Here is a 13,686-nt window from a genome sequence, read left to right on the forward strand (position 1 = left end):
AAAGGGGATGGAGCGAGGCATTGATAAGCGCACAGTGATGCACGCTGGAATAAATAATCCTAACTACACGTTGTGACGGGTTGGATCACAGAAACCCCCTTGGTGCTGCCAACTGATGTGCCAAGGCTACTTCAGCCCCGGCTTGCCCGGCCCTCCCAGCCGGGGACTTCAGAGCCCTGCCTGGTTTGAGCCAGACCCACGAGCCTGCTGCAAACCCAGACCCCTAACAGCTGCAGGCATAAACTGAAAGCAGCTTACAGAAGTGTTCCTGTCTTTGACATTCAGATGCCCAACTCCCAATGGGGCCCAAACCCTAAATAAATCCCTTTTACCCTGTATAAAGTTTATACAGGGTAAACTCAAATTGTTCTTCCTCTATAATACTGAGAGAGAGATTTGTCCCCCCTCCCCCATTAATACATACTATGGGTTAATTAATAAGTAAAAAGTGATTTTATGAAATACAGAATGTAGGATTTAAGTGGTTCCAAGTAGTAACAGACAGAACATAGTGAATTACCAAGCAAATTAAAATAAAACATGCAAGTCTAAGCCTATTACAGTAATAAAACTGAATATAGATAAAATCTCACCCTCAGAGATGTTTCAATAAGTTTCTTTCACAAAACAGACGCATTCCTAGTCTGGGCCCAATCCTTTCCCCTGGTACAGCCCTTGTTCCAGCTCAGGTGGTAGCTAGGGGATTTCTCATGATGGCCACCCCCTTTCTTCTGTTCCACCCCCTTATATTGCTTTTGCATAAGGCGGGAATCCTTTGTCCCTCTGGGTTCCCACCCCGCCTTCTCAATGGAAAAGAACCAGGTTAAAGATGGATTCCAGTTCAGGTGACATGATCACATGTCACTGTAAGACTTCATTACCCACTTGCCAGCCCACAGGTACAGGAAGACTTACAAGTAAAACAGCCATCCACAGTCAATTGTCCTGGTTAATGGGAGCCATTAAGATTCCAAACCACCATTAATGGCCCACACTTTGCATAACTACAATAGGCCCTCAGAGTTATATTTCATATTTCTAGTTTCAGATATGAGAGTGATACATTTATACAAAAAGGATAACCACACTCTGTAGATTATAAGCTTTGTAATGAGCTTACAAGAGACCTATTGCAGGAAGCACATTCCAGTTACATTATACTCACACTTAGCATATTTTTATAAAACTATATAGAGTGCAATGTCACACATATATATAAGGATGGGGTCTAAATCAGCTGATACCACCCAATGAAGAGATCATAGAGTCACCATGGACAGTTCTCTGAAAACTTCTGCTCTAGGCACAGCAGTGGTCAAAAGGCTAATAGATTGTTAAGAACCATTAGGGAATGGATAGAAAATATCATACTGTCAGTGTATAAATCCATGGTATGGCTGCACCTTCAATAGTGCGTCCAGTTCTGGTAGCCCCATCTCAAAAAGGATACAGTGTAACTTGAAAAGGTTCAGAGAAGGGCAACAAAGATGATTAAAGGTAATGAACGGCTTCCGTATGAGGAGAGACTAAAAGGATGTGGACCGTTCAGCTTAGAAAAAAAGACAACTAAGGGGGGATATGACAGAGGTCTATAAAATCATGACTGTTGTGGGGAAAGTGAAAAAGAAATGTTATTTACTTATACATAGAATGCAAAAACCAAGGGTTACCTGATGAAATAATAGGCAGCAGATTTAATACAATCAAGAGGACATATTTTTTCATGGAACACAGAGCTAACTTATGGAACACATTGCTAGGGGATGTTGTGATGACCAAAGGATTAAAAAAGAATTAGATAAGTAAATGGAGGATAGGTCCATCAATGGTTATAAGCCAAGATGGTCGGGGATGCAAGACCATGCTGCTGGTGTCCCAAAACCTCTGACCACCAGAAGCTGGGATGGGACAAGAAGGGATGGATCACTTGATGATTGCCCAGTTCTGTTCATCCCCCTGAAGCACCTGGCATTGGCCACTGTGGAGCTTTGGCCTGACCAAGTATATACTGTTCTCATGTACTTATGAGACATTTATTCTCAACAGCTGCAGGAATGGAAGGTGGAATAAAAGGAAAATAGATTCCCACAGCATTTTTGCTGGATGCTGTGTGATGTTAGCAGAAGGCCAAAAAAGCCTCCAAGCCCCAGGAGGAGTCAGCACATTATCCTCAGGTGGTGGATAGGCAAAACATTCCTTTAGCACAGGGTAAGAAACAGCTAATCGCACACACACGATTCTATTCCCCCCTCTCTCTCCCACAGTCGTGGGGACCAGAGAGCATGGGCAAATGAACCCCTCACCCATTGCACCTGGCCACAGCACCCCCTCACCTCTCTCCCACCCAGCCACCCCCACAGAGCCACCCGTCTAGGGAAGAGAGCGAGATCAGCCTGGGGAAACCGGGCCCATCCATGTGAAATGTGCCGTAAGGCAGCCAAACACAAGGTCCGTGGGAGACAGGCCTTGGCTATGGAATGGGAGACTGAGGATGGCAAAGCAGTGACCCCGAGAAGGATTTAGGAGTTTGAGGAGGAAAGAAACTCCTCCAAGGTGACACAGCAGGTCAGTGGCAGAAACAAGACTAGAGCCACTCTCTCCCAATGTGCAGCCCAGTGCACTTCCCACTGTCCCATGGCATGGCCCCGTTGGCTGCTGTTTTGTCTTGCATTAAGATTGCAGCTCAGATGCAGCTTGTCACAGGGGAGATGCACACGCTGTGCCCTCTCTCGTGGTGATTTTTACGTTTGTTCTTTCTTGTTTTGCTGTTTCCCTTCAACACAGAACAAGACTCACATGGTCTGGCTGCCTTCCAGTCCCAAAGCATTTTCTGTTGCCTTCTTTAGCTCAGCAGGGAGCTTCTGCTGCAGCATCAAAGAAAACACATTGACATGGGGGGAATGAGCACGTAGAGGTTGGCCAGTAGGATGAGAATATAACCTGGGATGATGTGCCCAAATCGGTGTGCAAAAAAGGAGAAAAAGGCCGGCGTGTAGAACACCAGTATGTCATCAATGTGCCCTTGTTGCCAGGAAGGCTAATGCCATACTGGGCTGCATTCACAGGAGCATTGCCAGCAGATCGAGGGAAGTGATTATTCGCCTCTGTTCGGCACTGGTGAGGCCACATCTGGAGTAATGGGTCCAATTTTGGGCCCCCCACAACAGAACGGATGTGGGCAAATTGGAGAGAGTCCAGCAGAGAGCAACAGAAATTATTAGGGTCCTGGGGCACATGATTTATGAGGAGAGGTTGAGGGAACTGGGCTTATTTAGTTTGTAAAAGAGAAGAGTGAGGGGGGATTTGATAGCAGCTTGGCTGCTCTCAGTGGTGGCAGATGACGAAACAAGGAGCAATGTTCTCAAGTTGCAGTGGGGGAGTGTGACGGATTGGATCACAGAAACCCCCTGGGGGCTGCCACCTGATGTGCCAAGGCTACTTCTGACCCTGCTTTCCTGCCTGGCAGCTTGGGACTTCAGTGCCCTGCCTGGTTTGAGCAACACCCACTAGCGTGCTGCAAACCCAGGCCCAGGTCTGACTTACGTCTCCTAACAGCTGTAAGCTTGAACTGAAAGCAGTTTAAGAAGTGTTCCTGTCTTTAACACACAGATGCCCAACTCCCAATGGGTTCCAAATCCTAAATAAATCCGTTTTACCCTGTTTAAAGCTTATACAGGGTAAATTCATAAATTGTTTGCCCTCTATAACACTGATAGAGAGATATGCACAGGTGTTCCTCTCCCCCCCCCCCCCCCGTATTAACACATACTCTGGGTTAATTAATAAATAAGAAGTGATTTTATTAAATACAGAAAGTAGGATTTAAGTGTTTCCAAGTAGTAACAGAGAGAACAAAGTGAATTACCAAACAAAATAAAATATAGCACACAAGTCTATGTCTAATACAGTAAGAAAACTGAATACAAATAAAAACCTCACCCTCATGGGAATTCCAGTAAGCTTCCTTTTACAGGCTGGTCTCCCTCTAGTCTGGGTCCAGCAGTCACTCACACCCCCTGTAGTTACTGTCCTTTGTTCCAGTTTCTTTCAGGTATCCTTGGGGGTGGAGAGGCTCTCTCTTGAGCCAGCTGAAGACAAAATGGAGGGGTCTCCCAGGGGTTTAAATAGACTTTCTCTTGTGGGTGGACACCCCTCCCTCCCCCTGTGTAGAATCCAGCCACAAAATGGAGTTCTGGAGTCACATAGGCAAGTCACATGTCCATGCATGACTCAGGTTTTACAGGCAGCAGCCATCGCCCACATGGTATCTTGAATGTCTCCAGGACAACTTCTTATGTGGATTGGAGCCTTCCAAGATCCATTGTGTGTTAAGTGCTTCTTGATTGGGCACTTAACTTGCAAATTCCTTTCTAAAGAAGCTGACCAAATGCCTTACTAAGGTTATTTAAAATCAAACAAGTATACAGCCAGTATTCATAACTTTGAATACAACAGTGACACGTGCATACAAATAAGATGAATATATTCAGTAGATCATGACCTTTGCAGATATATGTTACATGGCATATGTAGCATAAAACATATTCCAGTTATTTGATATATACATGCATAAGCATATTTCCATAAAGCCTTATGGGGGGCACCGTCACAGGGAGGTCTAGGTTGGATATTAGGAAAAACTATTTCACTAGGAGGGTGGTGAAGCACTGGAAGGGGTTACCGAGGGAGGTGGTGGAATCTCCATCCTTAGAGGTTTTTAAGGTAAGGCTTGACAAAGCCCTGGCTGGGATGATTTAATTGGGGATCGGTCCTGCTTTGAGCAAGGGGTTGGACTAGATGACCTCCTGAGGTCTCTTCCAACCCTAATCATCTATGAATCTATAAAACCTGTCCCTGCCTTGCCTCCACTCCCCAACCTGGCTCCACACTTGCAGAGTGGGCAGCCTCCAGCGGGATCCCCCCATCCTGAGCTATCAGCCCCCTCGAGCCCCGTCTGCCCGGAAAAATTTCCTCATCTGCAAAGTGTGCTGGATAAGTTTATGGAGGAGATGGTATTATGGGATTGCCTACAGTGGCGTATGGCCCATCTGTGACTGCTAGCAGCAAATATCTCCAATGGCTTTAAAAGATAAACGCAATATGCTGGGAAGAGTTAACACAGTCTCTGTAAAGGGAAATCATGCCTCACCAAGGTAATAGAATGCTTTAGGGCATCAACAAGAATGTGGAGAAGGGTGATCCAGTAGCCATACTGCACTTGGACTTTCAGAAAGCCTTTGACTAGGTCCCTTACCAAAGGCTCTTAGGCAAAGTGAGCTGTCATGGGATAAGACGAAGGCCACCTCGTGGATCAGTAACTGGTTAAAATATCGGAAACAAAGGGTAGGAAAAAATGGTCCATTTTCACAATGGAGTGAGGTAAACAGCGGGGGTCGCCAAAGCATCTGTACTGGGACCAGTGCTGTTCAACACATTCCTTAATGTTACGGAAAAGGGAGTGAAGTGGCAAAGTTTGCAAGGATACAAAATTATTCAAGATAGTTAAATCCAAAGTTGACTGAGAAAAGTTACAAAGGGATCTCACAAAACTGGATGACTGGGATATGAAATGGCTGATGAAAGTCACCCTCGATGAGTGAAAAATGATGCACACTGGAATAAATAATGCTAACTACACATATACAAGGATGGGGTTTAAATTAGTTGTTACCACCCAATAAAGAGATTGTAGCGTCACCGTGGACAGTTCTCTGAAAACTTCTGCTCTAGGCACAGCAGTGGTCAAAAGGCTAATGGACTGTTAAGAACCATTAGGAAATGGATAGAAAATATCATATGGCCAGTGTATAAATCCATGGTCTGGCCTCACCTTCAATAGTGCATCCAGTTCTGGTAGCCCCATCTCAAAAAGGACATAGTGTAACTTGAAAAGGTTCAGAGAAGGGCAACAAAAATGATTATGGGTATTGAACGGCTTCCATATGAGGAGACACTAAAAAGACTTGGGCCATTCAGCTTAGAAAAGAGACAATGGAGAGGGGATATGACAGAGGTCTATAAAATCATGACTGTTGTGGAGAAAGTGAATAAAGAAATGTTATTTACTTATACACAGAATGCAAAAACCAGGGGTTACCTGACGAAATTAATAGGCAGCAGATTTAAAACAAACAAGAGGAAGTATTTTTTCATAGAACACAGAGCTAACCTGTGAAACTCATTGCCAGGGTATGTTGTGATGGCCAAAGGATTAAAAATTAATTAGATAAATTAGATAAATTATGTCCATTTTTGGCTATAAACCACGATGGTCAAGGATTCAACCCCATGCTGTTGGTGTTCCAAAACCTCTGACCACCAGAAACCAGGATAGGATGAGGGGGGCTGGATCACTTGAAGATTGTCCTGTTCTGTTCATCCCCCTGAAACACCTGGCACTGGCCACTGTTGGAAGACAGGATACGGGGCTAGGTGGACCTTTGGCCTGGCCCAGTATATACCGTTCTTATGAGACATTTCTTCTCAACAGCTGCAGGGATGGAAGGTGAGAATAAAAGGAAAATAGATTCCCACAGCATTTTTGCTGGATGCTGTGTGATGTTAGCAGAAGGTCGAACAAGTCTCCAAGCCCCAGGAGGAGTCAGCATGTTATCCTCAGTGGCAAAACATTCCTTTAGCACAGGGTAAGAAACAGCTAATCGCACACACACAATTCTATTCCCTCTCTCTCTCTCCCACAGTCGGGGGAACCAGAGAGCACGTGCAAATGAACCCCTCACCCACTGCACAAGGCCACAGCACCCCCTCACCTCTCTCCCACCCAGCCACCCCCACCACCCGTGTAGGGAAGAGTGAGATCAGCCTGGGGAAGCCGGGCCCATCCATGCAAAATGTGCCATAAGGCAGCCAAAGCAAGGTCCGTGGGACACAGTCCTTGGCTATGGAATTGGGGACTGAGGCCTGCAAAACTGTGACCCTGAGAAGGATTTAGGAGTTGGAGGAGGAAAGAAACTCTCCCAAGGTGACATAGCAGGATGGTGGCAGAACCAAGACTAGAATCCCTCTCTACCAACGTGCAGCCCAGTGCACTTCCCACTGTCCCATGGCTTGGCCCCTTTGGCTGCTGCTTTCTGTTGCCATTAAGAGTCCAGCTCAGATGCAGCTTGTCAGACAGGAGATGCACACACTGTGCTCTCTCTCATACTTATGTTTACCTTTGTTCTTTCTTGTTTTGCTGTTTTCCTTCAACTTAGAACAAGATTCACTTGGTCTGGGTGTTTTTTTCTGGTTTTGCGCAATGCTATTGTAGCCATGCCAGTCCCAGAATGTTAGAGACACAAAGTGGGGGAGGAGATATCTTTCATTGGACCAAATTCTGTTGGCAAGAGAGACCAGCTTTCCAGCTTATACAGTTTAAGTACATAGTAAAAACACCCCTATAGTTCAAATGAAAACCTGGCTTTAATTTCCAAGTCCCAAAGCATTTTCTGTTGTCTTCTTTAGTTCAGCAAGGAGCTTCTGCTCCAGCAGAGATAAAAGACGTTGATCACCCGTTTCAGGATCTCTTTTGTTGTAACCCCATACACAATGGGGTTTAACATGGGGGGAATGAGCACGTAAAGGTTGGCCAGTAGGTTTACAATATAACCTGGGATGATGTGCCCAAACTGGTGTGCTAAAGAGGAGAAAACAGCCGGCACGTAGAACATCAGTATGACACAGATGTGGGAGCCACAGGTGCGGAGAGCCTTGAGCCGGGCATCCTTGGAGGGGAACCTGAAGACAGCCCTGAGGATCAAACCATAAGATACAGCAATGAGCACAATATCCAAACCAATTACCAAAATAGCCACAGCTACGCCATACCAGACGTGGATTTTGATGTTGTCGCAGGCCAGTCGGGCTAAGATCATATGCTCACAATAGGTGTGAGGCAGGAGGTTGGTTCTGCAGAACTTCAGCTGCTTCGTGAGCAAGATGAGAGGGAAAATGATACAGAAACTTCTTGTGATAACCGCCAGCCCCATCTTCCCAATCACAGACTTGGTTAGCACGCTGGTGTATCTCAGGGGGTCGCAGATGGCAACGTACCGATCAAACGCCATGGCCAACAGGATGGCCGACTCGGCAATAAAACTGACATGGATGAAAAACATCTGGGTCAGACAGCCAGCCAAAGTAATTTCCCCTGCTCTAAACCAGAATACAGCCAGCATCTTGGGCACTGTCGTGGTAGATAACAGCAGATCAGCAGCGGCCAGCATGGAGACGAATAGATACATTGGCTCATGGAGGCTTTGTTCTGTTAGTATGATGAATAGTATGAGAGAGTTCCCACAAAGTGTCATAACATACATCAGACAGAAGGGGATGCCGATCCAGACATGAGACTCCTCCGTACCCGGGATGCCGGTCAGGATGTAAGTTACAGGGTCAAAAATGGTGTGATTGTCAGCTAGCATCACGTATCAACACTTGGATCTTCTATTCAGTTTCCAGTAACTAACAGCAAAAGAGAAAATCAGTGAGAACTGGAGTGTCAGCTAGGACTGGAATGCATTTGTTGAGAGAATCACAGATACCATCAAAAACTTTGTTGTGTGACAACTGCCTGTCATGCGTGAACGTAAATCCAGAAACACTCTCGTACTGTGGAACTGTAGTAGGAAGAGAGTCTGAGACATAAGCCCTTGTATTAGAGGCCTAGTATGAGGCCTGAGGCCTGGGCTAAAGTAATGGTCAAAACTTTTTTGATATAAAGGAAAATTAGGCTGTGAGCTAGAGGCAGGCCCTGCTCACAGAATCTGGCAAGCACAGGGCTGACATTTCAAAGCCACACATTTCTAAGGGGTGCTGGGCAGAGGGCACTCACTCAAGCACATTCCAGAAGAGTGGTACAAGAACATCTTGATACCAACACATCCCCTAAAGATAAGAGGAACATGGTGACCCATCCTAAAGATAAGGTCAGGATGACAGTGTGATGGGTAGAGATGTACAAGGTGATCAGTGGTAACCGGCTATGTCAGAGCATGTCAATTAACTACATTAGAGGAGCAATATGTATCTTGTTTGTATTGATGTATGAAATGGAGCCTCAAAGGGAGTGTCTCTGTCTAGCCTAGGGAGGAATGGAAAGTCCCGCTGTTCACTGAGCTGGTTCATTCTAACAGGCAGACGTGCCTTAGTGGTCCGGTAGGGTCCGTGGGATAGTCGTAACATGCTTCATCGACAATAAACCTGGCTGGGTGCTTTCGTACCTTAAGGGATCTTGTGGTCATTGGGTTGTTCGCTCGAGGTCTGCTAGGCCAGCTGTCTGCGCAGAGCTGGGACAAGACACAGCGAGAACACAGACACACACAGCCGAACATTTTACCACACTGGTGACCCACGACAAGTTACGTACTGCCCCTGTGACGTAATATCTCCATTCCAGAAGAGGGACGATGGTTTGGATGGTTCTGGCCCCAGGTGAAGCAGGGCGCGCCCTCCTGGTGTTGCTGTCCACAGCAGAATCTCTCCGCATGTTTGCTACAGTCGCTGTCAGGGCTCAAGCGGTGACTGTGAAAGTGAGTTAAAGCAGCCACAGGACTGGTTCTTCTGGCACTTACCCCAGTTTCACACTCATTACTGAGGAGTCACACCCGGTTAGTCATGGTGTGAGAGCAGAACCTCTTTCATCCACAATCCTCCTGCTGGATCCTACTGGCGCTGACATCTTGACCCAACCAACCCTCAAGTAGACAAGTAAACTCATTCACGAGCAACTCCCATTGACATTTATGAAAATACTCACCTGAGTATAGTTGCAATTTTTTTCAGGATTTGGTCCTGAGTATGTGAAGCCAATCTCAATTAAGCTCTAGTCTGCACTACAGACCTATATCGGGATAACCACGTTGCCCCGGGGGGTGAAAAGTCCACACCTGTGAGTGACATAGATATACCAACCTGACCCCCTATGTAGACATGGCTACCACATCTGGGGGAGAAGGATTAACTATGCTGCCGGGAGAGCTCTCCTGCATCAGCGCAGAGTGTCACGGAGTCCCCGGGCGATGCTCTGGGACTGCTCCCCATGAAGCCAGTCAGGACTCTGGGGGAGTCTCCTCTCGGGGAGCAGCCTGTCTGCAGGACACACAGCTCCCCCGGCTCCACCTTCCTGGGTCTGACCTCGGCGCATTCAGCATCCTCTGCCCCTCCCTGCGCTTCCCACAGTGAGTCCACTCAGGCAGGGTCCTGGGGAAGCCAGAGGGTCCTGCCCCGCAACTCCACAGTCAGACGTGACTCTCAGCCAGCCAGTAAAACAGAAGGTTTATTAGACGATAGGAACATGATCTAAAACAGAGCTTGTAGGTGCAGAGAACCAGACCCCTCAGCTGGGTCCGTTCTGGGGGGCAGTGAGCCAAACAACCACGTCTGCCCTTCACTCCTTGTCCCCGGCCAGCCCCAAACTGAAACTCTCTCCAGCCCCTCCTCCTCTGGGCTTTGTCCCTTTCCCGGGCCAGGAGGTCACCTGATTCCTTTGTTCTCCAACCCTTTAGCTCTTACCTTGCAGGGGGGAAGGGCCCAGGCCATCAGTGGCCAGGAAACAGGGTGTCGGCCATTCTCTGTGTCCAGACCCCTGCACACACCTGCCCTCTAGGGCTCTGCAATGATCATACACCCTTACCCCACCCCCTACAGACTTAAGAACTGCCCAGGGGAAACTGAGGCACCCCCACACTATTCAGAGAAAACATTAAGAACAGTCCTGCTTCGTCACACAGAGCGTCTCCGCTAACGCACCACAGCGGTGCAGCTGCGCAGGGGCAGCATTTTAAGCCTAGCCGCGCTGGTAGCTCTGCTCCGGAGAACTGCAGCTGCAGTCGGCGCAGGGAAACCAGATGTCCCGTTTTTAAAGGGACAGTCCTGTATTTAAGCCCTCCTGCAGGTGTCCTGACTTTTTCTTCAAACAGGCATATTGTCCTGAATTTTCTATCTCCCCCAATCCATACCAGCAGGTCCTGCTGCTGGCCAGATCCCTGCTTCCCACATGCCTGCCTTCCTGCGGTGAGTCGGGGGGTGGGGTCTATTGCCCAACGATGCAGGTGGGTGTGCAAGGCTGGTGGCAGGGCGAAGATGCAGCACATGGGACCAGTTGCTCCCCATGCTGGTCCCTCAGCTCAGACCCCGCTATGTGCTGGCTAAACCCCATGTCCTCTCCCTGCTTTGCCCCTTCACCCCCCCCCCAGCCCCACTGATCCTCCATATCCCCCCCAGCACTGTGTGGAGAACCAGCCCCTCATTAGCAGCCTGGCCATCAGGCTCCTTCCTCCCCATGCTGCCCCGGGCTGGGCTTAGCAACATCTTCACGCTCGAACTCCCCGCCCTGGATCCTGCCCCTAGGGGTGCTGGGCTGCTCTGTCCCCTAGGCACCCTCCCCTGCTCAGCCACCTCTCTGCCCTGGTTTGCTGAAGCCCCTGCAGTCAGGTTCCCAGGGTCCTGATGCACAATGCAGTCTTAGGGTTTAACCCCTTCTTGCTCGTGCTGCAGCTGGCAGACAGGAGGCAGCTTGGTTACATCGGTGGCCAGCAGCAGCCTTGAGGGTTTAGATGCCTTTTGATACTGGGCAGGTAGGAAGGAAGAAGCTGCTTCCACCCAAGGGAATGCAGGGGGTGTGGGAGTTAGGGGGAGAGGGCAGCTGTCAAAGAGAAAAGATGAGCTCTGCAAAGACACGAGCCAGGTCATCTTCATGGCTGAGGATGTGAGGGAGATGCACAAACCTGAACCATTCATTGTAGATGACAAATCTGAGGAACTATCCCAGATTGAGGTGTCATTAGAGGAGGTTTTGGAACAAATTGATAAACTAAACAGTAATAAGTCTCCAGGACCAGATGGGATTCACCCAAGAGTTCTGAAGGAACTGAAATGTGAAATTGCAGAACTACTAACTGTAGCCTGTAACCTATCATTTAAATTAGCTTCTGCACCAAATGCCTGGAGGATCGCTAATGTGACCCCTATGTTTAAAAAAGGGCTCCAGAGGTGATCCCGGCAATTACAGGCCGGTAAACCTGACTTCAGTACCAGGCAAACTGGTTGAAATTATAGTAAAGAACCGTATTGTCAGACACATAGATGAACATAATTTGTTGGGGAAGAGTCAACATGGTTTCTATAAAGGGAAATCACGCCTCACCAATCTGCGAGAATTATTTGAGGGGGTCAACAAGCATGTGGACAAAGGGGATCCAGTGGATAGATTGTACTTAGATTTTCAGAAAGCCTTTGACAAGGTCCCTCACCAAAGGCTCTTAAGCAAAGAAAGCTGCCATGGGATAAGAGGGAAGGTGCTCTCATGGATTGGTAACTGGTTAAAAGATAGGAAACAAAGGGCAGGAAAAAATGGTCAGTTTTCAGGATGCAGAGAGGGAAATAGTTGTGTCCCCCAGGGGTCTATTCGGGGACCAGTCTGATTCAACAGATTCATAAATGATTTGGAAAAAGGGGTAAACAGTGAGGTGGCGAAATTTGCAGATGATACAAAACTACTCAAGATAGGTAAGTCCTAGATAGACTGCGAAGAGCTACAAAGGGATCTCTCAAACCTGGGCCACTGGAAAAGAAAATGGCAGAAGAAATTCAATGTTGATAAATGCAAAGTACTGCGTATTGGAAAACATAATCTCAAGTATATCTATAAAATGATGGGGTCTAAATTTGCTGTTACTATTCAAGAAACAGATCTCGGCATCACGGTGGCTAATTCTCAGAAAACATCCACTCAGTGTGCAGCGGCCATCAAAAAAGCAAACAGAATATTGGGAATCATTAAGAAAGGGATAGATAGCAAGACAGAAAATATCCTATTGCCGCTATATCAATCCATGGTACGCCCACATCTTGAATCCTGTGTGCAGATGTGGTCGCCCCATCTCAAAAAAGATATATTGCAATTGGAAAAGGTACAGAAAAGAGCAACAAAATGATGAGGGGGATGGAACGGCTTCCAAATGAGGAGAGATTAATAAGACTGGCACTTTTCACCTTGGGAAAGAGACGACTTAGGGGGGATATGATAGAGGTCTATAAAATCTTTACTGGTGTGGAGAAAGTAAGTAAGGAAGTGCTATTTACTCCTTCTCATAACACAAGAACTAGGGGTCACCCAATTAAATTAATAGGCAGCAAGTTTAAAATCAACAAAAGGAAGTATTTCTTCACACAAGGCACAGTCAACCTGTGGAACTCCTTGCCAGAGGATGTTGAGAAGGCCAACACTGTAACAGGGATCAAAAAAGCACTAGATAATTTCATGGAGGATCAGTCCATCAAGGGCTATTAGCCAGGATGGGCAGGGATGGTGTCCCTAGCCTCTGTTTGCCAGAAGCTGGGAATGAGCGACAGGGGATGGATCACTTGATGATTCCCTGTTCTGTTCACTCCCTCTGGGGCTCCTGGCAGTGGCCACTGTCGGTAGACAGGGTACTGGTCTAGATGGACCTTTGGTCTGACCCATTATGGCCGATCTTATGTTCTTATCCCTTCTACCGCTTCCTACTCTCCTGTGGCTGGAAGCAGCTCCTGTCCCTTCCCTCCTGCACTGTGCTGAAAGGCTGCTGCTGGCCAGATACTGGTGTGAACCCTGGCAGAAATCTGCCTGTGGGGGGGTGTCACGGAGTGTGGGGGAGTCCAGGCCCTGCACCCCTCTTCCTGGGATTCACTGAGACTCTCAGCCAG

At 47.5% G+C, this 13,686-nt stretch overlaps 1 protein-coding gene across 1 annotated transcript; it reads right to left on the minus strand.

The window, feature by feature from the left end:
- Window positions 1-7,460: 7,460 nt before the first annotated feature.
- Window positions 7,461-8,423, minus strand: LOC140914794 (olfactory receptor 52B2-like). The gene has a single exon (XM_073353503.1). It carries the CDS (start codon window positions 8,421-8,423, stop codon window positions 7,461-7,463), a length of 963 nt encoding a protein of 320 aa, XP_073209604.1.
- Window positions 8,424-13,686: the final 5,263 nt, after the last annotated feature.

Source organism: Lepidochelys kempii, chromosome 1 (assembly GCF_965140265.1).
Source record: "Lepidochelys kempii isolate rLepKem1 chromosome 1, rLepKem1.hap2, whole genome shotgun sequence".
NCBI classification, from domain to species: domain Eukaryota; kingdom Metazoa; phylum Chordata; order Testudines; family Cheloniidae; genus Lepidochelys; species Lepidochelys kempii.

Coding starts and splice junctions, on each gene's coding strand:
- LOC140914794 (XM_073353503.1), bottom strand. CDS start 8,423: ATGCTAGCTGACAATCACACCATTTTTGACCCTGTAACTTACATCCTG.